Source organism: Primulina huaijiensis, chromosome 18 (assembly GCF_012295235.1).
Source record: "Primulina huaijiensis isolate GDHJ02 chromosome 18, ASM1229523v2, whole genome shotgun sequence".
NCBI classification, from domain to species: domain Eukaryota; kingdom Viridiplantae; phylum Streptophyta; class Magnoliopsida; order Lamiales; family Gesneriaceae; genus Primulina; species Primulina huaijiensis.
Window position 1 is genome coordinate 5,569,166 of NC_133323.1, and position 23,019 is coordinate 5,592,184.

General features: G+C 31.8%; 2 protein-coding genes across 8 annotated transcripts; one reads left to right on the top strand and one right to left on the bottom strand.

Annotated features, from left to right (window-relative positions):
* Nucleotides 1–2,878: 2,878 nt before the first annotated feature.
* LOC140964043 (probable serine/threonine-protein kinase PBL17) lies at nucleotides 2,879–6,081 on the top strand. Of its 2 annotated transcripts, none has more exons than XM_073423532.1 (7): nucleotides 2,879–2,997; nucleotides 3,110–3,152; nucleotides 3,602–3,872; nucleotides 3,955–4,099; nucleotides 4,812–4,948; nucleotides 5,027–5,153; nucleotides 5,591–6,081. In XM_073423532.1, exons 3-7 carry the CDS (start codon nucleotides 3,657–3,659, stop codon nucleotides 5,950–5,952), a joined length of 987 nt encoding a protein of 328 aa, XP_073279633.1. In that variant the 5' UTR covers nucleotides 2,879–2,997; nucleotides 3,110–3,152; nucleotides 3,602–3,656; the 3' UTR covers nucleotides 5,953–6,081. The 2 variants fall into 2 exon arrangements, with proteins under 2 accessions (XP_073279633.1, XP_073279634.1); XM_073423533.1 differs by having other exon boundaries at nucleotides 3,609–3,872.
* A 1,512-nt stretch (nucleotides 6,082–7,593) lies between these two features.
* LOC140964017 (serine/threonine-protein kinase BIK1-like) lies at nucleotides 7,594–11,265 on the bottom strand. Of its 6 annotated transcripts, none has more exons than XM_073423499.1 (7): nucleotides 11,182–11,199; nucleotides 10,887–10,949; nucleotides 10,220–10,427; nucleotides 9,998–10,142; nucleotides 9,548–9,684; nucleotides 9,336–9,462; nucleotides 7,594–8,289 (listed from the first exon to the last, which is right to left on the bottom strand). In XM_073423499.1, exons 3-7 carry the CDS (start codon nucleotides 10,403–10,405, stop codon nucleotides 7,895–7,897), a joined length of 990 nt encoding a protein of 329 aa, XP_073279600.1. In that variant the 5' UTR covers nucleotides 10,406–10,427; nucleotides 10,887–10,949; nucleotides 11,182–11,199; the 3' UTR covers nucleotides 7,594–7,894. The 6 variants fall into 6 exon arrangements, 5 of the variants coding, with proteins under 5 accessions (XP_073279600.1, XP_073279601.1, XP_073279598.1 ...); XM_073423500.1 differs by lacking the exon at nucleotides 11,182–11,199 and adding an exon at nucleotides 11,098–11,113; XR_012172801.1 differs by lacking the exon at nucleotides 11,182–11,199 and adding an exon at nucleotides 8,891–9,037 and having other exon boundaries at nucleotides 8,160–8,289; nucleotides 10,887–11,174.
* Between the last annotated feature and the right edge of the window lie 11,754 nt (nucleotides 11,266–23,019).

Sequence of the window (23,019 nt, forward strand, 5' to 3'; positions counted from 1 at the left end):
TATATATATATATATATAATAATATTTAAAAAATCTTACTTTTCAAATTTAATATTATTTGCAAATTTTGATCATTAAACTTGCACGTCTTTTATGTCATAAACTGCATATATCAATAGTTTGTACTAAAATATTGTTTAAATAATTTTTTTTTTGGGAAATGATTGTTTACTTTTTTTCTTTTTTAACACATCACACATCAGTATAGGTAAATAAAAAAAAAAAACTAAAAGTCACCAATTATAATTATCCACTTCAAAATATATTTATTCTCGCAAATAAGTGAATGACCATAAAATAAAATAAAATAAAAAAAAAACATATGTTTGACACAAAGAGCCCATTTAGTTGGAGAAATAAACAGATTAAACATATTTTTTATATATAAAAAAAATTTCTTAGAAATTATAGTGTTTTATTACAAAAACAGTTTTAAAAAGCTCTTAAAATTAAAAAGTGTTTTTCATAAGTTATAATTTCTAGCTTTTGAAACTTTTATAGATTTATTTTAAAATAAAAACAAAAATATTTTTAAAAATTTATCCAAACTTCAAAATTATTTCTCTTTTTTACATAAAAAAAAACTAGACTTATTTAAATTTTTTTAAAAGCTACAGTTTATGTATGCTGGCTCTCTAGGATGAAGTAGAAACGGTGTTTTCTCATTGATACTTGCAAATAAAAAATCATAAAATAAAAGTGTTAGCTCAAAAACTTAATTTCACTAATTTTTATTTAAAAAAAAAAAACCCATTTGGCCAAAATATAATAACTCCTTATTAATTATCCTTCCTTGATATGTTTGAAAAATTGCAATCTCTTACTGAACATGGTGTTACTATCTGATTGACTAGCTTCACAATCATATTCTCTCCGCGCCAATCCATGACTCAAGCAACTCAACCCACAAAGATTACTCCTCACAGCTTGAACAATCTCCAAAAATAAATTAAACAAGTCGCGAAGTGCTGATATATATATATATATATATATTTTTATCTAAAGCGATAGTTCTATTTTATATCCTGGAATTTCTCTTTATATATGTGTGCACCAGTCCATCCAGTTACTTGTTACCTCCTGCTAACTGCATAACAATTTATTCCCATCTGCACCAAATGCATCTGGCCTTTACCCTTGCTTCCGGTTGTGATCGCCGCCCAACCCACAAGTTATGTTCAGTGGTCAAGCCAACATTGAGAGACACTTCTCAACAGCTTTATCTGATGTAAAAGAAACTTTGTCTTGGTCTTTTCTAATTACATCGCACACTGAATTAAATAATTAGTGGCCTTGCCAAATATGAAACTAAACGGCTATTAAAAGTTGACATCACGAGAGAGAATAACTGCAGTAAACTCTTGTTCTATTGACATTATGATGTTCTGATAACCTTGTTTCTTGTGCATAATTGGTAAAAAAAAATCTTCTGAGATAGATGAGCTTATCGGTAGCTTTGAACTTTGCGAAGTCTGACTTGAAGACCAATTTCACTATAGTTCTTGCATCAAAAAGAAACTTGAGGTTATCAGTCATTGTAACGGTTTTGAGATTCCGACAAGACGTAGAATCTAGTAGGGCTTGACTTATTGCAATCCGGCTAATGACATGTAAATACATAGAAAAGAAGTTGTACCATACAACAATTCGGTGTTGTTTATTTTCACCAAAAGTAAGATATTACAATCTAAAAAGAGATGACCTAGCCATTTTTAGTATTTATATGTCATATTTAGGTGCATGTTGACTGTTTAAAGTTCTTCGTGTAAAATTATTTTAAAGAGACGCAAAGTATGATGATGGTTGAGAATGTGTGAATGATGTCATTTTCATATTTATTATTTGCTATTTATTAAATGGACTCGAGGATTTAGAATCAATAGGTTTTATTGACGTATGTGATTAAAACTGAGAAGGTGGTGATGTTCGATGAAGTCTGCTTCTACAGTGGAGAGCAAACTTCACTCTAAACTTGGGGTGATAACAAATATACTCGAGTCGAATATTACAAAAAATTTAATGCTCGAATTTATGATTTAAAAAGTTGATATATTTTGCTCAAAATTGGTTTGAATCAAGACTCGAGTTTGAGCTTACTCGAAACAATCAAATATATTTGTGAGCTATTCGAATTATCATTCAAAAATAAAAGCATGAAAAACGTTAAATATATTTATTTAATATATTATTAGATTATAATTATTATACATTAAACTAGTNTAAATTAATATAAAGTAAAAAAAATTAAAATAAAATCAATTATTGCAATTAACTCTAAAAACTAATAATTCAAAAAATATTATACAAACACGCAACAATTACATTGAAGCACTAGCACAAATAATGTGGAAAAACATATTGCTACATTCATCTCCAATTATATAGTTTTTTTTTTTTACACACATTAAGAAATTAATTAGAAATGTCAATTATACAAACCATTGTTTTTAAAACTGGCTTGTTTGATTGGGAACCGGTCTGGTACTAAACAAACTTTTTTACTGGTCAAAAATCAATGAACCGTTCAAAAACCGGGTGGACGGTTCACCCTCATTTATTTTTTTGAGAATACTCATTATTTTTTATATTTAGAAATTAAAATATATTATTTATTATATTATATTATTATTTATATAATACAACAGTACTCGGTCTGACTGTCTGATTGAACAATCGAAATATTATATTAAGATAAATTAATTCGATCACGGTCCGATAATAAAACATTGATACACACAACTTTCTAAGTTTGCTTTAATAGATGTTATATAATGAGTTGTTATCTTTTTAATAGTTAGTTAATTAGAAGATTTGAAATCATTAAATAAGGAAATATGAATAAAAAAATCCATATTTGATTATGTAATTGAGACCGGGGAATATGTGCCCTCTTGCTTGTTTATCTACCTTCTCTTCGAAATCCACCTCCAACAAAACCAAAGCCCCAGATCCTCCATAATAATGTCTTCTGTCTGAATACAAACTTTATTTTCTTGGGTTCTATGAAAAGCAGGTGGACGATTCTCCCTTCAAAATATTTGTCAATCTTCCTTCGTTTTTTTAACTGGAATTTCTCGAACTTTAATATTTTCTTTGTTGCTTTTTTCAGCTAAGGATATACACTAAGTGGGTTGTGGAATTCTGTTTTCTTAGTGAGTAGTGTCTTTCAATTTTTGCTTTTTTATTCCAACTGGAGACCTTGTAGTCGACATTCAATTTAATGTAACTTACTCTTTGTTTTTTCACCCAGGCTAGCTTGAATATTGCCTACTTTTCTTGTTAGTTCAAAATAATTTTCTTATTACAATCGATCGGTTAATTATGCTGAACTTCTAACTCAATCTCTTCTTAACTGACGTTTTTGCAATGATATGCTGATCATTAGATGGATTGATATTGACAAGTACCCTCTTGCTTATGCATTAGGACTTACAACCTGATGATACATCATAGGCTATGTACACAAGTTATTGAATTGTAGCTATTTGTTTGTCGTGAAGGTATTGTTGATTTACATTGCTTGTGCTTATATTTTCCTAAAAGGTTACTGTTTCAACAAATGGTGTCTCCTTGAGGTAATAATTTATGTTTTGTGAACTAGCATACAGAAGTAAAGAACTTCTTGGACAGTTGGGCTGGACTGGAAGATTGGCGAAATGGGTTATGATACACTTTCACAAGTCTCTTACGAGAGTTTGATTTGTTATACCGATAACTTTAGTGAGGGAAACTACATTGGCCATTTCCAATTTGGAAAATATTACCATGGAAAAATTGTACGAAAGGGTGGGGTCCAACATGTGGTGGTGAAGATATGGGAAGTTCCTGTTATATACAACTATCTACCTGGAGAAAATGAGGCTAGATTATTTGTATGGTATCTTCTGGAGAATGCACATTTCATATTTCCATTGTCTAGCAGTCTGACAGATGACTAATAGCTTGCTTGTTCAGGATGAGCTGAGTTTACTAGGCCACCACACAGTAATCAGTCATCCTGCCATGGTAACATTGTGCGAATACTGCTTTGATGGTGAACATCTTGGCATTGTTTATGAGCTCAAGGCACTTGATTCTCTCTATAACCTCATTCCGGAAGGTACCCAACTTCTCTTTTCTGATATTTTCAGTCTTGGTCAAGTTTTTACTTAATATTTTCTACCCAAGGGTAGCTGCCCACCAGGTGGAGATCCATTGTGTGCTGATACGCTTAGAGAAATTATTGCACATCACAATAGTTGCAAGTTCTAATAAATAAATTAATCTCATTAAATAAAACAAGAAAATTGCTCTGCCTTTGAGCAGATACATCCAGAATATCCACCTCAACCACTAAAAATAGGTTCAAACACTTGATTGGTGTAGTCTGTACACTAGTAGGTCATCGAAGCAGAAGGGAAACAATGCTGAGATGGTAGTCCAACAAGTGATTTCGAAGAGATGATAATATTTAGCTTCGATTCAGTAAGGAACCAAGTATGGCGGAGAAAAAATCTTCTGTGACCTGGTTGGATAATGCTCCTTTATATGATGTGGTTAGCCTAAACTTAATGTTTGTAGCAAACTGAGAAAAAGAAGAGCAAAACATGTATCCATTTTACTTGATCACAAACAGACTTGATGCTCAGTACTTTCAGGAATCTTTTTTTGTCTGTGCTTTGGTAAAATTCTGTTGTGTCTGGTGTGAGATGTCATTAATGATTCATGTTGCTGATCGATATGCTAAGATTGAGATGTGGGTTTTTTGTACTTGTTCACTTATGGCACATGTCATCTCAATTATTTTTCACCTAAACATGTGTTATATGTAGATGGTTTTACTTGGCTTCAAAGAATCAAAGTTGCCCTCAGATTTGCTAGTCTTCTCAAATTTTTACACGCTGGAAATCCGAATTTCAATCCCTACATTGTTCGCAATCTGGATGCTGCCCATATACTGCTCGAGGAGGTCTTTTCCCTAATTCGCCAATTCTAGGATTATGGTATAAAGTTATCGTTAGTTGAAATTTATTCACTTATCATGCAGGACCATAACCCAAAATTATGTGATTTTGGTATGATCACTGGTGGGATATTTCCAGACAGAACAAAGGTAAAAAAGGAGGTGGTCATTGGGTGTTATGGTTATATCGACGCGTATGCAGCTTACCGAGGTACGCCACCCATTGTATTCTTAGCTTCTCTGTAGTAAAGATCAAAACTGTAGTTTTGTCGTGGGCCACTAAACTGTCATAGTGCTGCTTCTATAGAATATGTTTTTCTTAAAAAACTGTTTATTGATTTCTACCTATTTTTAAAGTTCTTTTTTCATTGGAAAAAAAGTACTTGTGCATCAGGCATAACACGAAACCGATATCATTAAGCTTGACATTAGGCTACTGGTTTGCTGCCCACACGAAGGTAGTTGTTTACAAAATTCATAGCTGATTTCCATAACCAAAGTGTAGATTAGTTTGTTTACAAATAAAACACCAATATATGATCTTATTCTCAGCACAACATTTGGCTCCTACATAGCAGTTACTACCACAGAAGTGTGTCGGGTTTCATTGTTGATTTGCAGTGAGATGTGCTCTTGGGTTTTCTGCAGGTACGTGGTCACGTGAACAAGATGTGTTTGCATTTGGGACTATACTTTTGAGTTTGATTTCTAAAAGAGTTTACACTGAAGAAGAAAGGCTATCGAATGCACCGAATGTTAATGAATGGGCCTGGGAGGAATATAACAGTAACTTGGATTCATACTCACTTGTCCACGAAAGTTTAGCAGCTGAAAGTGATTGTGATCCTCTAGATGGTCGTAAAATTACTGTCCTGGGTATACAGTGCCTTCGTGATCCTGGTTATTACCGACCTACCATGAAGCAAGTTGTGAAGAGACTGCTGAGACTCAAAGTAGTTAAGCGGCATGCAGACTTTCTAGGAGTAAACATGATGCATTCCCCACAATAAAATGGCAACAGAAGTAAGTGCACTATTATTTAGGCTGGGATGTGTTGATTTATCATGATAATATTGGTAGAAACTGGTGTAGCATCGTATTTATCCTGGATTAATGTTTATAAAATCTATTNGGGTTTAGTAGTTTTTGAAGAAAAAATATATTTAAAAAATTATAAAATTAAATTTTGACAAATTATATCGTTAAAACTAAAAAAAAAATCCAATTCAGACTAAACTAGCAATTTTCTATGTTTGGAACCAGTATGCCTAATGGGGCACCGGTTCTGGGCTGGTTTCGGCGCCATCGTTTCCGGCATTGGTCGAGAACCGGTTCCAGACATTTTTTTTAATAAATGATTAAAAATGCACTATAAATTTATTAAATACTTTGAATGTTAAAAAATTACAACTTTAAAAGGGAAAAAATACAATATGCTTTTTCACATTTTGTCAACGGTTTATTAAAATTGATTTGGAATATTCATCTTCTTCCTCGGAACTTAATTTGCAAACTCATCGTCTATTCCAGCGGTCGTATTTTTTGTTTCTTTTGCATGCCTAGTTTGAGATCTAACATAATTAAAGATTATTTTCAAAAATTAATATCTAAAAAATCTGACATCAGTTGGGACGAAAAGCTGAGAAAACTAACACCAATAACCCATGAAGTTCGAGCATGTTCAACCAAATCGCCCCATCACAAGATCCACACAGCCCACCTAAGAATGCTTAGTGCCATCCATTGCATTTTTTTTGCTCCAATTAGTAAAATCAGCATAGAAATCTCTATGAACCATTAAATTATGAAGGACTGAGAGCTTGTCGTTTAACAAAAAATTATAGCTGATGGTAATTGTGTAACTCAAATATTTTAAACTGTATAACATCTCGAGCGCCACGTTTTATTTTGATTACTCTACCCAACGAGACAATTATTGCATCCAACAATCTTTTCTTCTTAATTGTTGGTTTGCTAAGTCACAAAGTGGTTTATAAAAATCAATTTTTTAATATAAATTTTATTTGAAATATTATAAACCCAATCTCATAAATTTAAAATAATCATATCTCTAAGTGCTACGATTTTACATCTCAGATCAACTTAACAATTTCATCCACATATTCATCTAGATCATTACCTAAAACTAAATTATTCAGTATATTCATGCATCCAACTATTAACTCAACCTCAAGGATAACAACACAAGCTTTGCTTTCATCACAATAAATAATAACTGTACATATAGATAGAATAGTAGATTTTAGAAATAACGAAATAATAGATATCAGAATTTCTATCACGTAACATGCAAAAATTCGTGATAAACGGTTATACAATCTGAAATAACATAGAAGACAGAAAATCAAAGACAAATTGAATGTAGCAAAAGTACAAACTCGACCTATTAAAATGAAATAAAGTATTTGTAGTTTGTAGACTATTGCGAAGACCTTTTGGGTTTACCCATAGCGCACCAAAGATAGCAGTTACGAGCTTCCAAGATTTAAAAAACTGCACCGACTTGTGATTTTACACTTTATCAAGTGTAATTTGGAAACCATTAACTCGGAAATTAGAATGGAGGTTTAATAGAACAAAGGCTGCTAAAGTTTATGACCTTCCGACACGGGAGAATTGCGTCAGTGGTCTTACACAAATCTGAACTTTAAAAAGATCATTTTGTTGAATAGATGCAGATGGAGTGTGTTTTTTCCAAATCTTCCATAAAATAAAATCTTAGCTCAATAAAATTATGAAAGGAACTGCCAAACATAACCCCGAAAATGAACAATGATACTGAAGAGAGTCAAACTACATCAACGGTATCCTAGAGTCATAATCGAATTCCTAAAGTAGATACAGTCGTCTGATTGCAACCACCAGCTAAACTACTAAGATTCATTTACGTAAAAGATAAATAACAAATGGAACCAAATATAAGTGACTCACTCAGAGACCATTTTTATGGGGGTGGAGCAGTTTGTTCACTCTTAGAAAAGGAGCATGCTGCTTAACAACCGGAAGTGTGAGCAGAGACCTCAAAACTTGCTTCATGGTGGGGCGTTCATAGTCGCATACATTTATACATTCCATTGCCATGGTAGTGATCTCTGCCCCATCAGCTGAATCAAAATCAGGATCCTTCGTTAAGCTTTCATGGACAAGTGAACGTCGGGTGGCTTTCCTGACACTGCCTGATTCATTAGCGATATGTTCTCTCTGTGCCCATTCATGAACAAAAGGTAATTGGGCTTGCCGATCTTCTTCCGTGTAAACTTTCTTGGTTATTAAACCTAGCAGTATAACCCCATATGCAAAGACGTCTTGTTTATCTGAATACTTGCCTAAAAGCAAATCCAAATACAAAACCTTCTAAATAATCTTGGTTATAAAATCCATACAATACTTCAGTAAAACGAAGATAATGTAAAACTAAAGAACAAATTGAAGAGTGCAGCTTGGTAGGCAAATCTGGAAGCTGAATACTTCTAGGGAATGAGGATGCTCATTAGTTTGTATTTCAAGAGTAAACAATGTCTATACACCCAATGCAGTTTGCCTTTTAACCCAGCTTAAACTCCTTTACCATAGCGACACTAGTAGACTTGAGCGGGCTCAAGCTACTCCTCACAGCTTGCTCAGGAGTCAGGACAATCACAATGGAGAGGAATAAATGAAAAAAATAGCAAAATGTTGATATTCATATTTCTTTGGAGTTCACAAATTTTTTTCTTGACAGTAATAGTTCTATTTCATAAGCACTCAACCACCAATAAACACCATATGTGGTCATCTATTCACACTTATGCATAAATCCTTGTACCAAAACGCTAACTCTTCTTACAAACAGTAATATCATTGTTTTATTCAAAGCAACCTTTATAACTCTATATCCTATAATTCAGTCACGAGTAGCTTTTATATGTGTTCACACGCATGACACACCTTCCGGGCCTTTTCCATTATTCTTTACGACACAAATGCTGATTTCTCTCAATTCCTTGTTCACCAATCTCTATGTATCAGCAACATAAACAGATTATTATCATTCCTACTGGCCTCCACGACTTCCATTAGCAATGAAATATATTACTACATGTAGAAAAATAGTTAAATAGATTAAGACAAATAATTGTAGCAACATCATCATCGAAACAAGCCAACTATATGTTCCATTCTGTAAAAAAAAAAACTCACTTCTGTTTTGTTCCTCGAGGAAAAAAAATTGAGGCATTTCAAGCTCAAAAAGCATTTAAACAGAACCATAAATCAATCAACAATTTCAAACTCAATTATGTTCAGAGATAATGAGTAAAATGTGAGGGGCAGAGCTGCAAATTTGAATCAATCTAAGGCATTATTCTGAGGATATCATATGAAAATGAAATACCTTTCTTGCCAGCATAAGGGTCGATGTGACTGTAACATCCATTGACATGATCGTTTTTATGAACTGTTCTATCAGGAAGAATTCCACCGGTTGCCATGCTGAAATCACATAACCTTGGATAACCATACTGCATGACAAGTGAAATAATTATTGCTTGTATATTTCGTAGTGCCATAAATATTTTGATGAGTAGAGAACCATCCAAAATGCACCTCATCAAGCAATATATGAGCAGCATCAAGATTGCGAACTATGAGAGGTAAGTACCGCAGATATCCGGTATGCAAAAATTTGAGGAGGCTAGCAATTCCAAGGGCAACCTTGATTCTTTGCAGCCACGTAAAAGAATCTATAGATTAAAGAGGGTTGGGTTAACTGTGGAGGTGACATTCATTCAAATCAACAAACATTCAACTGCTGGACAAATATTCAAGTTTAAAACATGCGGAGCTTGACTGGTAGAATGTCAACAAACAGAACAACATACCACATCTAATGAAGAGAGAAGAGAGACGGGACAGGAATTAAAGTATCCAAATAACAGAACAAAAAATATGGGAAATGTACTTGAAGAACTTCTTTTAATTAAAAGATTGCATGAGATGGAGCTCTTAGATGGGCGACGGCTAATTGTGCATAAAATGGGATAAAAAGTTATATACCTTTTGCAATGAGGTTATATACGGAATCAGAAGCCTGGAACTCGTACATCACACCAAGATGTTCACCATCAGCACAGAATCCATACATTTGTACCATGCTCGGATGATTAAGCATCATTTCATGGCGCAATAAAATGACTTCATCCTATACAAGTACAATTATGAATGTCATGCAGCACGACAACACAAATATCTCATATCTATTCTTTGTAAAAGACATACCGCTAAACGTAAAACATTATATCCAGTTTCCCATATTTTCACCACAAAATGTCGTTCCCGATCAGGACAATTAAATTTTGCACGGTAAAACTTGCCGAACTGGAAATGACCGATGCATTTGCTCTCGCTAAAGGAATTAGTATAGAGGCTCAACTCGTCATATGTAAGCTTGTCGAGCGGATTCATTCTTTAGCCAATTTCTGGTTTGCTCAAGCACAAGTACATAAAACATGATAAATTATACAGGAATGGAAACATTATGNAAAAAAAAAAAAAAAAAAAAAAAAAAAAAAAAAAAAAAAAAGCAACGCAACATTGTTTGAGATAATAAATTTGAAGTAATTATCCATGCAATAAAATCCGTGTAGACAATAGCCCCACCATTCGCACTCATTCAAATTTGTATCTAAGGTTACAACTTTCAAATGAGTGATGCAAACACCGAAACAAGAAAGTTGTAATTGAGCGTCGCAAAAAAGGCCTAACAAGCTTCTTTCAAGGAATTAAAACTCTGCAAATATGTCACCCAGAGAAGACTTAAAAAACAAAGAAATTTGGGTCGTAATTTCTTCAATAAAACACCAAAATTTTGAAATAATATAACCACGTTTGAAAGCTAAGTTATCTAAGCCGAAAAAACCTTGGTTCATGAATAAGCAAAACTAACCAAGCTCTATATAAAAGATTGCATCTTTGTGGTGACTACTGTTTATCCCAATCGTCGGAGAATCTGTTGATTTTAACAAAAAACTAGTAATAATAACAGTAACGCTTTTACAGCAAAAATTCAAAGATAAACGAGTTCGACATCTTTCAGGGTCGCTAGGATGAATAACAAACAAAAATAAAGTTATCGAACATGGGTTTCCAAGCCCCACGTATCTTCGAATCAAGCAACAAATTGATTGGCACCAGCCACCATGAAAGAAGAGCAGAGAGCTCATGGGTAGAAGATTTTTTACCTGCTTCAACTTTAACAATTTCTCTCTGGAACTGCTCACCCTTCGTCTTCCTACGTTACCGAAGGCATAATCAGGAATTTCTTTATTAAAGGGTTAAAATAAAATATAAATCATAATTTTTTTGTCAAAAACATATTAAGATACATAGATTTGATAAATTAATAGGTATTTTGTTAGACAGTCTCAGATATTTTTATTTTTAAGATGAATCAATTTTGTTTATATTTATAATAAAATGTAATATTTTTAATGTGTGACACAAATAAAATATTTATCTCATAAAATTGACATGTAAGACCGTCTCACAAATTTTTTAATATAAATTTTAATCAAATGTAAAAGAACACGAGTAAAAAAATATTAGAGATATACGAGGTTGCGTAAATACAATAAAACCATTTCAATTATACAGACAACAAAAATAATATATTAAAATAAAAATAAATCAAAATAAACCTTCAAGATTCAATTAATTATATAAAAACTACCAAATTTTAATAAATTGATTTGCATATATCACAAAATCTATATATAAGGAAAAATCAAAAATTACACCTCAAAAGTACAATCTAAAAGAAAGAAAGGAAAAAAAATCATAAGTAAAGAGTAAATAATCAATAAATCCCCAACTATGTTGTATAAGTGTGTTCAGTCTTTTTAAGACCAAAAATAGTATAGCATCTATGTTTCACAAAAAAATGTTTATGTGTTCCATGGCCCACAATTATTTTCTCGGATGAAATTCGGTACAAAACATTGAAAATATTGTAAAAATATATGATATTTGAGCATAAAATATTTCAGATATGACATTAATATATGATTTTTGAGTAATTAAATATGTATAACAAATATTGTTATTAATTAAATGTCTTTCCCCGGAAAAAAATCGGTACAAAATATTGAAAATGTGATATTAATATATGATATTCAAGTACTAAATATTTCAAAACTGATATCAATATATGTTTTTTGAGTACACAAACATGAATAACAAGTATTTGTATTAATGACATGCTTTTTTGTGATGAAAATCGATATAAAACATTAAAAAAGTGGTAAAAATATATGACATTTCAGTATCAAATCAACTTACAAATGCTTCTTGGTCGCCCCCTCAATTCAAGAGAGAAAAAATAAAATTTGTTACTCTTTTTCAACTTTCTTGTTTCGGTGTTCGCACCCCTTATTTTGAATGGCTATTTAATATTTGCACTTGTATTTGTATAGGATGAATCCATTTTATTGATATCTGCCCTTGATTTACATGTCCAGAAATCATGGTACATATTCTAAAGTTTATAGAAGCCTTTTTTTTTTAGAAGTAAAATAAAAGCCTTTTAATATATCTATTCTATGTTATATGAACTAAAAGTAATTCTAAATATCTTCAACATGTCAGACTTACATTTTAGAGCAAATATCTGGTTAAATGGATCTATATCTACAGTAAAAAAAAATTTTATTTTCAACATAAAAAGTAATACATGATTCGGATTGAAGATTTGTCTAACAAAATTGACTTGTTCATAAGAGTTTTTGTACATGTTTAATTTGAACACAGGAAATGGAACATCAACATGGGATTTGTGTAGTTTTAGCGTATTTTTTTATGAATATGACATCGAAACAAATACATTTGGCACGAAACATAATCTCCTCTATTTTTTTTTAAATTTTGTCTTTTGGTACTGACCTTCTGGTGGACACTCTCCAAATTCATATATCTTCATTATCATCACCAAAACAATAATACCAAAAATATACACTTTTATTGAATTATAAATACAACATGGTGATGTCATTTTTGAAAAATATTCAAATTGAATTAATAAGGCATATGCATTTCTAATCATAAGAATATCAAGTGTTTATGTAATTTTTTAGAACATAATAATAGTTTATCATGTAGTAAAATGATATATATATATATATATATATATATATATAACTAATTAACACACTCAAAATAGAAAAGTGAATGAATACACATGTCAAAATTAGGAAGCTAGTGTATTATTTAAAAGTGTCATTATGATTGATGAACAATTCTGTTACCACACAGTACCGATTTATTGTGGGTGTATTTTACTTTCTTCTTGTCAACCCAAAATCGCATATAGAGATGTTATATTCTTGCAATTGCATAAGTTGGTAATATTAATTAAATTATATGTTTCTATATATATTTTTGTGGTGTTCATGTCGTTATATTTTTTATATCTCATCCAACAACACGTTGTCAAGTTTAATGTCATCGACTATAAAATCTTTATATGAAATTTCTTGAATCGTTGTGGCAAGCTATAGGAGCATCTTGTGCACGTCGGCTCATTCAAGATTCATTCTTTTTAATAACGTTGAATATGAACAATTAGAAAATTGAATTACAAAATATTGTGTATAGTTTGTATACAAACACGATAACAAAATGACCGACTTTGAAAAACAACTTCGAGATTTATGGGCAAATAGTTCAGTACTAACTAATTTTTTTCTTCATTGTCACATGGAATTCCACTCAATTATACAATGTGTAAATTATCCAACTCAATGAGTTATTTTTTCATTCTTTCAGTTGAAATTAATTAAAAAAATCACAATTTTAATTTAATAATTAAAAAATGTCTAATCAAATTCAACGTGCATGGCGACTAATGAATTTGTAACTTCCAAAAAGACTTGTCACGTTAATAAAACACTTTCACAACAATATCTTTATAGTTAAATGTACAGTTATATATATTTGCATATTTTCCTTTAAATTGGTGTAGCAAATCAATTAGTCAAAATTTCATGTTCTTTTTATCTAACAACTCGAGGCTCTATTCTCTGATTGAAAAAATAAAACGAAATTAAGGTATTGAAAATATTTTCCTAGCAAAAAAATGATTAATTTTCTTTTGTCCAATGATAAATGTATTATCATTAACTTAGTATAATTTAAATGTCATGAAACTCTAAAATAAAGACGAGCTGAATTCAAATATGAACAAAGTGAAGGCAGTGAAATTCAACGTGGTCTGTGTATGTGTGTGTTTGTTTGTTTGTTTGTTTTTTTTTTGAAAGATTTCGGTGAATCTCGTTAACTTGAACCAGCACCCCATTTCAAATTCAATTTTTTAAAAAAATTAAAATTTTATTTATTGCGCCTTATTTCCGTAAAATTTCAGCTTTGCCCATAAATCCCAAGACACTTGAGCACTTTAATACTGGATGTGTGTTGTTTTAAATTATTAGGAAGCAAATTGATCAATCACGGCTCCAAAATCAAAGAAGTTTGAAAATTTGAAATTGAGTATCGGTTGAAGTTTAGAAACTTCACCAAAATCTTAAAAAAATGCCAAGTTAAAATTTAATATTTTCACTTAGTTCTTATTTGTCCAACTCTTCTTTTATTTAGTGAGTTATGTAATCCAGATTATAATACTTAAATGAAAATATATTCCATTGAACAAAACAAATGTACTTTCAAAGGAAAATTAATCATTGTTAATTTAATTAGTGTATTGTTTCAATACCTTTACTGAAAGTATTGAGTTTTTTCAAAGTCGTGTTAAGGAACATTCAACTATAAAGATATTGATGTGAAAGTGTATCATTAACGTGATAAATTTTACTAGGAGGTACAAATTCATTAGTCGTCCTTTTAAATTCGATTATGCACCAACCTTAGTTATTAAATTAAAATCGTGATTTTTTTAATTATTTCAATTGCAAGAATGAAAATGATGCATTCATAGGCTTGGATAATCCACACAATGTATCATCAATTGAGATATAATAGTGCATCAAAGAAAATTTTAGTTAGTCATGAACTATGTGCCCACAAATCTCAAAATTGTTTTCCAAGGTTGCAATGTTGTTATAGTGTGTATATATATAAACTATCATAATATTTTGTAATCCATGTTTTTAATTTGTTGATATTCAACATTTTTAACAGGAATAAAACTTGAATGGACTGACATGCACAAGATACTCTTCCAACTTGTCATTGCAATTCAAAAAATTTCATATAGAAATTTAATGGTCGGTGTGACAGCAAACCCAACAATGTGTTGTGTGATGAGGTATAAATAATTTAAGAATGAACACCAAATAAATATATAACAACGTATAATTTGATTAATATTATCAAATAACATAATTTCAGGATTATGACATCTCTCTATGCGATTTTAGAGTGTCAAGAAGAGGAGTGGAAATTATACATATTACACAAGAGAAATAGTTTATTAATGTCAAATGATATTTTTAAACAATACACTAGCTTCCCACTTTCAACACATATATGAGCATTCACTTCTCTGTTTAGATTATACTATTTAATTACACACTAGATACAAGATTAAGCTTATTGTTTATATTTTTGTTTCATTTTATTACATAAAAACTAAAATAAAAATTTAGAAAGATATTTTGTAATACATGTGTTACTTAACTTAAACTGAAAAATTCTCTAAATTGTCCTCACCTGTCCATAGTTATAATATGGAATGCATCATCAAGAGCATATGTGTATAGTTTTGGTGTAATTATTATGTTGATGAAAATGAAGATAAATGAATTTGAAAAGGTGCCCAATATACATTTTCAAAACTTTAAAAATAATCATCAGAATGATAAGCAATTTGAACTCCAATATTTTTCATGCGAAAATAAACAAAACATGCATAATATGAATTGAATGATGCGTGAAAAAGATTTAGAAACGTACTTTTGCGTTTTAGAACGCTCGAATATGCAATCGTTGGTGTGGGGGCGCGAAGAAGATCGAGTGGGCGACGAAAACTCCTAATACCAAGAGAGAAAACAGTGAACAAAAGGAAAGAGGAAAAGAGCGACAAAAGAAACAAGATGGTGATCACATTTCAATAATCCCAAAATGTAGACGAAGTGAACATGTTATTCACAAGTGAAAGCTAAATTCAAGGATGCAGCAAAGGATGGTGCAAATTACACAGAATAGGAATGGGGTTCGCGTACCTCTTAGAAATGGATGTCTTCATTCAAAACCCACTTAAAAATCAAAATGTGCAAGCTCGGGATCTCTTGGTCTAACGTCCAAGTCTACAGAAACATGGAAAAAATGACTGTCCGGGATCATTTGTTTGAGAAAATTACAAATGTTTGAAAAAAAAGAAAGAAAGAAATTAGCGCAATCATGTAGCTGAATTCATTTCCTCTTAACATTCATTAGCTCTTGTTAAGATTGAGATTTGAATCTAACTCAACCTCAAAAACTAACTCAATGAAGAAGGATTATTCAAGTCCATTTATACAACTCTCAGATATTTTATCCAATATATGTGAGACGATTAACACACCCTCTCATGCCCAACAAATGAACATCTGGAGGTGAAGTATACAAATTATCCAACTATGGACAGAACAGATAGATTAAAAAAAATATTTGCAAAAATAAAGTAGAATGGGCGTGAACCCATCTCTGATCTGGCCGTGCACAACAGGTGAGAACTTCGCCTCGGCCACCAACAAGTTCAAAGACAGCCTAAAAAAAAGCAATGTGAGTACCAAACATTTCCAAATCTGAAGCAAAGTTCACCATTGATGTTTTTTTTTGAATTTTTTGGTCAATATACCTCCTATGGAACGACATTTGAATTTTGAACAGTTTGTGGGTACCAAAACATTTCCAAATCTGAAGCAAAGTTTGGAGCAATATTTTTCTGGCTGAAACGTTTGTCAAATATGAAAAGCAACTATATTCAAAGACAAAAAAGCGTAGGATTGTCAGGCTTTGGCTTCCCCGGCCATTCTTCTTGCCTCTCAAAGCGACTATATGACAGCAAAACCATGAAAATGCAAGGTAAACGCTTTTAAAATGTATACATTATCGAGAAAGTGCAGAGAGAAGGGAAAACCGGAAAAGATTTAACATTGTTAACACNAGCTAAAGTTTAGTTACTAGATCACGTACTAAACCACTCTACTCTAGCTTTCAAAAATTCTGCCTTTCCACCACTGCTGCTACCACTCTCGAATCTGGGAGGTGGTTGCTGTGGTCCCCGTGCTGGAGGAACATATACGGCTCCTCTCTGCCTTATCAGGCCAGCTTCGGCTCCCTTTGCTCTATTCAAAGCATCAGCAAAGTTATTCGGTCGCCCTGTGTTCACCAGAGTAAAAATCTCGGGATTCAAACCATTGATGAACTGATCAGCAACGGCTTCTTCATTGTCAGCCACGTGTGGAGCAAATTTCAACAAGGTAGAGAACTTGGTCACATATTCTTCAATATTCAACTGACCCTGTCTCAAATTGGCAAACTCCGCCCCCTTGTCTTTCCTGTACGACACTGGGAAAAATCTTTGATAAAACTCAGTTTTAAATACATTCCAAGTGATAGTCGTACCTCGATGCTCCAAGGCCTTCTTTATCGTAATCCACCAGTTCTTTGCAACATCATGCAACTGGTGCCCAATCAGTTTAACTCGGCGCTCATCACTGTACTCCAGTGAGTCAAACAGCATCTCGATGTCATCTAGCCAACTCTCACATTCAACTGATGTCTCAGTACCCTTCAGAGTTGGTGGTTTGAAAGACTGAAACCTTTTCAATAACGTTTCCATCGGAGTCGCTGTCACATCCATTGGAGGATTCGATGTGCTACCCTGTTCTGGTATTCTTCGAGGAGGCATATCTGAATATCAAAAGGATTAGTAACCCAATCCAACAAACCTGTTTCAATTCAGTTCCCCCTCCGATCATCTTACTGCTGATCGAGAATCGGTTCAGATTCATTCTCAATAACACATGCTTTAAATCAAATCAGATAATCAATAACATGTATTATATAAAGCAGTAAATCATGCTAGCAATCACAAGCAAGGAAAGAAAACGCATTCTACCCCGCTCACTAGCTTCTATCTCAGTCTCAAGAACCTATAGTTCTAGTACCTACTGCTCTGATACCACCTGTTGTGGGGACCCGAACTTAATTCAACACTTAATTGTTATTAGGATTAAATATAACAACTAAGTAATGTGGGACATAAAATTTTTTTTTTTATATACAAGATATACAAGTGCGGAAACGTAAGGTAATCAATTCTAATACACATATACATCTAATGGTACAAATCATGTACACCATTTATTTATTTCAGCTAAAGTTTAGTTACTAGATCACGTACTAAACCACTCTACTCTAGCTTTCAAAAATTCTGCCTTTCCACCACTGCTGCTACCACTCTCGAATCTGGGAGGTGGTTGCTGTGGTCCCCGTGCTGGAGGAACATATACGGCTCCTCTCTGCCTTATCAGGCCAGCTTCGGCTCCCTTTGCTCTATTCAAAGCATCAGCAAAGTTATTCGGTCGCCCTGTGTTCACCAGAGTAAAAATCTCGGGATTCAAACCATTGATGAACTGATCCGCAACGGCTTCTTCATTGTCAGCCACGTGTGGAGCAAATTTCAACAAGGTAGAGAACTTGGTCACATATTCTTCAATATTCAACTGACCCTTGCTCAAATTGGCAAACTCCGCCCCCTTGTCTTTCCTGTACGACACTGGGAAAAATCTTTGATAAAACTCAGTTTTAAATACAATCCAAATGATAGTCGTACCTCGATGCTCCAAGGCCTTCTTTATCGTAATCCACCAGTTCTTTGCAACACAAAGGCAAAACAAGTCCGGAAAGAAATAAATATTAAATAATAACGTCGAATATAGAAGATCAAAATGGAAGAATATTGTTGGGTAGAACAATCGAAACGTGGTGTTCGAATTGTTATACAGTTTAAAATATTAGAGTTCTACTGTTACTATAAGCTATAAATTTTAGTAAAACGACAAGCGTTCAATCATACAATTGATATCAGAGCATTCGATTTTCATCGATTGCAAATAGTGCAATTATCGAGAGATATTGTTGTCTGCAATAATTATCTCTGATAGGTACAACAGTCAAAAAGTAGTGTTTGAGCTATTGTACGATTTAAAATATTAGGATTACACGGTTACCTCCGATTATAACTTTTGGTAAAGATGCAAGCACTCGGTCCTACAAATATATATTGCTGAAAAAGCTAACTATAGATTAAATAGGATTCATCGACGATTTAGTATCATTCTCATTACTAATTTTAATAATTTTGTCTTAAATTTAGATTATTGGTTATGGTAAATTATATACGTATCGTTTGAACAAATATTTCTAATTTTTTTTATAAAATTGTTTTTTTTAAAAAAAATTATAAAAGATTTTGAAAGTTATTTTGAAAAAAATATACATTTGAATAATTGTTCTATAAACAATATTTTTACAGTTAAAAATTAATACGAATTGATTTTCCTAATTACTTTCATTTTCAAAAACATAAAAAATACATCTCAATTGTTCTTTAAAATTTTTATTATGAAAACATTTTTAAAATTTTTTTTTTTTTACAAAAATCTTAAATCGTAGAGGCGAAAGATTAGCTCTTCCTTTCTCAGCAACTCGTGTAATGTCAACGATTATCTATGAGGTGATTGATCTATATGGTTCTCTGCGAAAGTTCATCAGGTTCTCTGCGAAAGTTCAACAAGTTCTCTAAATGATAAGGTCTTTTAGAGCTCTCTCTTTTTACTCTATCATAAGATCCCATGAGTACCACTCTTTTGTCTTGTCTAAGTAATATGTGGGGAGCAGAACTTAGTTACATCAAAGCTCAACAGGATGACCGGCGGATAGGAGCCATCGACCGACCTGCTTTAAATTACAAACATATATTTTAAGTTATTTCAGTTATAAAATATTAAAAACTTTTTCAAAATACTCGTACAAATGGAGCCCAAATCTTTTATAAACAATTTTATTTAAAAATTTGCTCTAAATAGAGTTGGTATGATTTTGTAAAAAACAAAAATGATTTTTATAATATATTGTAAATTTTCTTATACGAATAATAGAAAAAAAAATAGGTGTTTAATTTAATTGAATTTACTTTGACCAATTTCCCAAGTATTTTTAATGAAAAAATAATATCACTCACGTCTCTGTTCTTTTTTCCCCTTTTGTACAGTATTATATCTAGGAGAAGATGGTGAAAAATCCCCAATCAAAACATTTATTTGGGTTCAATCCCTACCCACAAAATTGTGGTACTATTTCATACAAATTGTGATACACTTCATGTAGAAATGTGGTACACTTCATGTGGAAATGTGGAACTAAAAAAGTACCCAGAGACTGAACACAAAAAAAAAAACGACGGCTGGGGACTGAAGGTCAATTTCCCGTTGTATCTACGCAATAAAATGTGTACATAGTTAAAAAAAAAAAATAGACAAACTGGAGGGAAATTTTGATTCGAAAAGTTGATAAAAACACGTTAACTAATTCTTGGATAAAAAATTATAGTTTTAATTATCCAAAAATTTGTTGGCTTCATTATAAAGAAATTTGAATTTTTCATATTTATAATAAATTCATGATATGAAAATCACATTGTAACAAATAATTGTGATAATAAAATATGATATGTACGCTTTAGGGGATTTATATCTCTGAACCTAGGTGGAACAGTCCCATGCAGCGTTTACTTCCCATTAACCATCCCAAACTCTTATCCTTTTTTTCCTATGATGCAAAAATTTTAGGATAAACGAAGAAGTATCATAGTATAAATATAACAGTCGATGTTGACACAAAAAGAACACAACTATGCAACGAAAATAGAGTTTAGGATAAACGAAGAAGTATCATAGTATAAATATAATAGTCGATGTCGACACAAAAAGAACACAAATATAGTATAAATTTACTATTTAAACATATGGTTTATCAACGAAGAACTCGCACACAATCGGGAAATCGATCTGTCCATCCATCGGCTTTTGTGCTTCTGAACAAGGTAAGAGAGTTTAAGAGAAGAATGGAGATTCTTGCGGAGGAACGTAGGCTGCTGGGAAGAAGAGGGAATTTGACATAGAAGGCCCGTTTTCTTAAGTGTGATTGTGAGGAGGTTTATTGGCCAAAATTTCTCACAATTTGGTATGTACATGACCATTTTTATCGAGAGGTCTGGGAGTCATCTTACTCGCACTATTTTTTATGAGGGTTTATTATTTTGAAAAAAAAATTATTATATATTAGTGTAAATTATTATTTGAGGATTTTCCTTCCTAACATATCACAAAAAAATATTTTTTTAGCTCGATATAATTTTTTTATTATTCATGGGTCTCTTGATATATTTATTTACAAAATTTATTAATCTTGGGCCTCTTGAATATTTTTTCCAAGGGCAGGTATAAACAAAAAATATTTATTATTCTCTAAATTTATTATATATTATAGTAAATTGACACGATATAAAACTTATTATCTGATTCATAAGAATTGTTATGATATTAACGTGGATGATTTATTTTATTAATAACGAAAGAAAAATTATAATGATATATTTTAATATTAAATATATCATAATAGAATAAAATAATTTCAATATTGAAATATTATGAACTAAAATTAAGGATTAATGTATTTATTATATAAAAAATATAAATATATTAATAAGATTAAAATATATGGTTTTGTTATAATGTTCATTTATGTGATTATAGCTGATGTCACATTCATATATTAGATGTGATAAATCATATAAAAATCATATATCGAATATGTGAGTGTCACCTCAGCAGAGCTCACATAGGTGGGTATGAAGTGTGAGCAACATATCAAAATTGTATAGTGCGCACATATGAGTAGGTTTATCGTGAGATGATAACACATATCTATTTGCGTGAGCTATGTCAATCACATCCATATTTAAAATTAAAAGTAATACTTTCATGATAAAATATAATATTTTATCATGAATCGGATCGAATTGGATATTTATCTCACAAAATTGACTCATGAGACGGTCTCACGTGATTTTTTGTGTGTATATATAGGTTTGATATCTTGGATACCCATTGATGACACCTGTATGAGTATCACTAAGCTAACGCCAACTTATTGAATGTTAACTAAGCAGTGCTAACATAGATGTCTATAGTAAGTTGCTCAATATGTCAATTATTGACATGGCAAATTCAATAAATATCAGGTTAAAAATTGTATATTGAATATGTGAGTGCCACATCAGCAGAGCTCACATAGGTGGGCACGAAGTGTGAGAAACATATATATGTATATATGAGTAGGTTTCTTGTGAGATGATAACACATATCTACTTGCGTGAGACATGTCAATCGAATCCACATTTAAAATGAAAAGTAATACTTTGAGCATAAAATATAATATTTTATCATGAATCAGATCAAATTGGATATTCATCTCACAAAATTGACGAATGAGACGGTCTCACATGAGTTTTGGTGTGTATATATAGGTTTGATACCTTGGATACCCATTGGTGACACATGTATGAGTATCATTGAGTTGACGTCAACTTATTGAATATTAATTATTATATATTGACATGGCAAATTCAATAAATATCATGTTAAAAATTGTATATCGAATATGTGAGTGCCATCTCAATAGAGCTCACATAGGTGGGCACGAAGTGTGAGCAACATATCAAAATTGTACATGTACATATATGAGTATGTTTCTTGTGAGATGATAACACATATCTATTTGCGTGAGACATGTCAATCAGATCCATATTTAAAATGAAAAATAATACTTTGAGCATAAAATATAATATTTTATCATGAATCGGATCGAATTGGAGATTCATCTCACAAAATTAACTCATGAAACAGTCTCACATTATTTTTTGTGTGTATATATATGTTTGATATCTTGGATACCCATTGGTGACATCTGTATGAGTATCATTGAGTTGACACCAACTTATTGAATGTTAACTAAGCGAT

Excerpts from the sequence above, each read along its gene's own strand:
- LOC140964017 (XM_073423497.1), bottom strand. The coding sequence starts at position 10,405 with ATGAATCCGCTCGACAAGCTTACATATGACGAGTTGAGCCTCTATACT. Across the intron at positions 9,463-9,547 it reads CTCATATATTGCTTGATGAG|TATGGTTATCCAAGGTTATG; the intron begins GTGCATTTTGGA and ends CTTGTCATGCAG. Across the intron at positions 8,290-9,335 it reads CCCTTATGCTGGCAAGAAAG|GCAAGTATTCAGATAAACAA; the intron begins GTATTTCATTTT and ends ATTTGCTTTTAG.
- LOC140964043 (XM_073423532.1), top strand. The coding sequence starts at position 3,657 with ATGGGTTATGATACACTTTCACAAGTCTCTTACGAGAGTTTGATTTGT. Across the intron at positions 3,873-3,954 it reads AAAATGAGGCTAGATTATTT|GATGAGCTGAGTTTACTAGG; the intron begins GTATGGTATCTT and ends TTGCTTGTTCAG. Across the intron at positions 5,154-5,590 it reads CGCGTATGCAGCTTACCGAG|GTACGTGGTCACGTGAACAA; the intron begins GTACGCCACCCA and ends GGTTTTCTGCAG.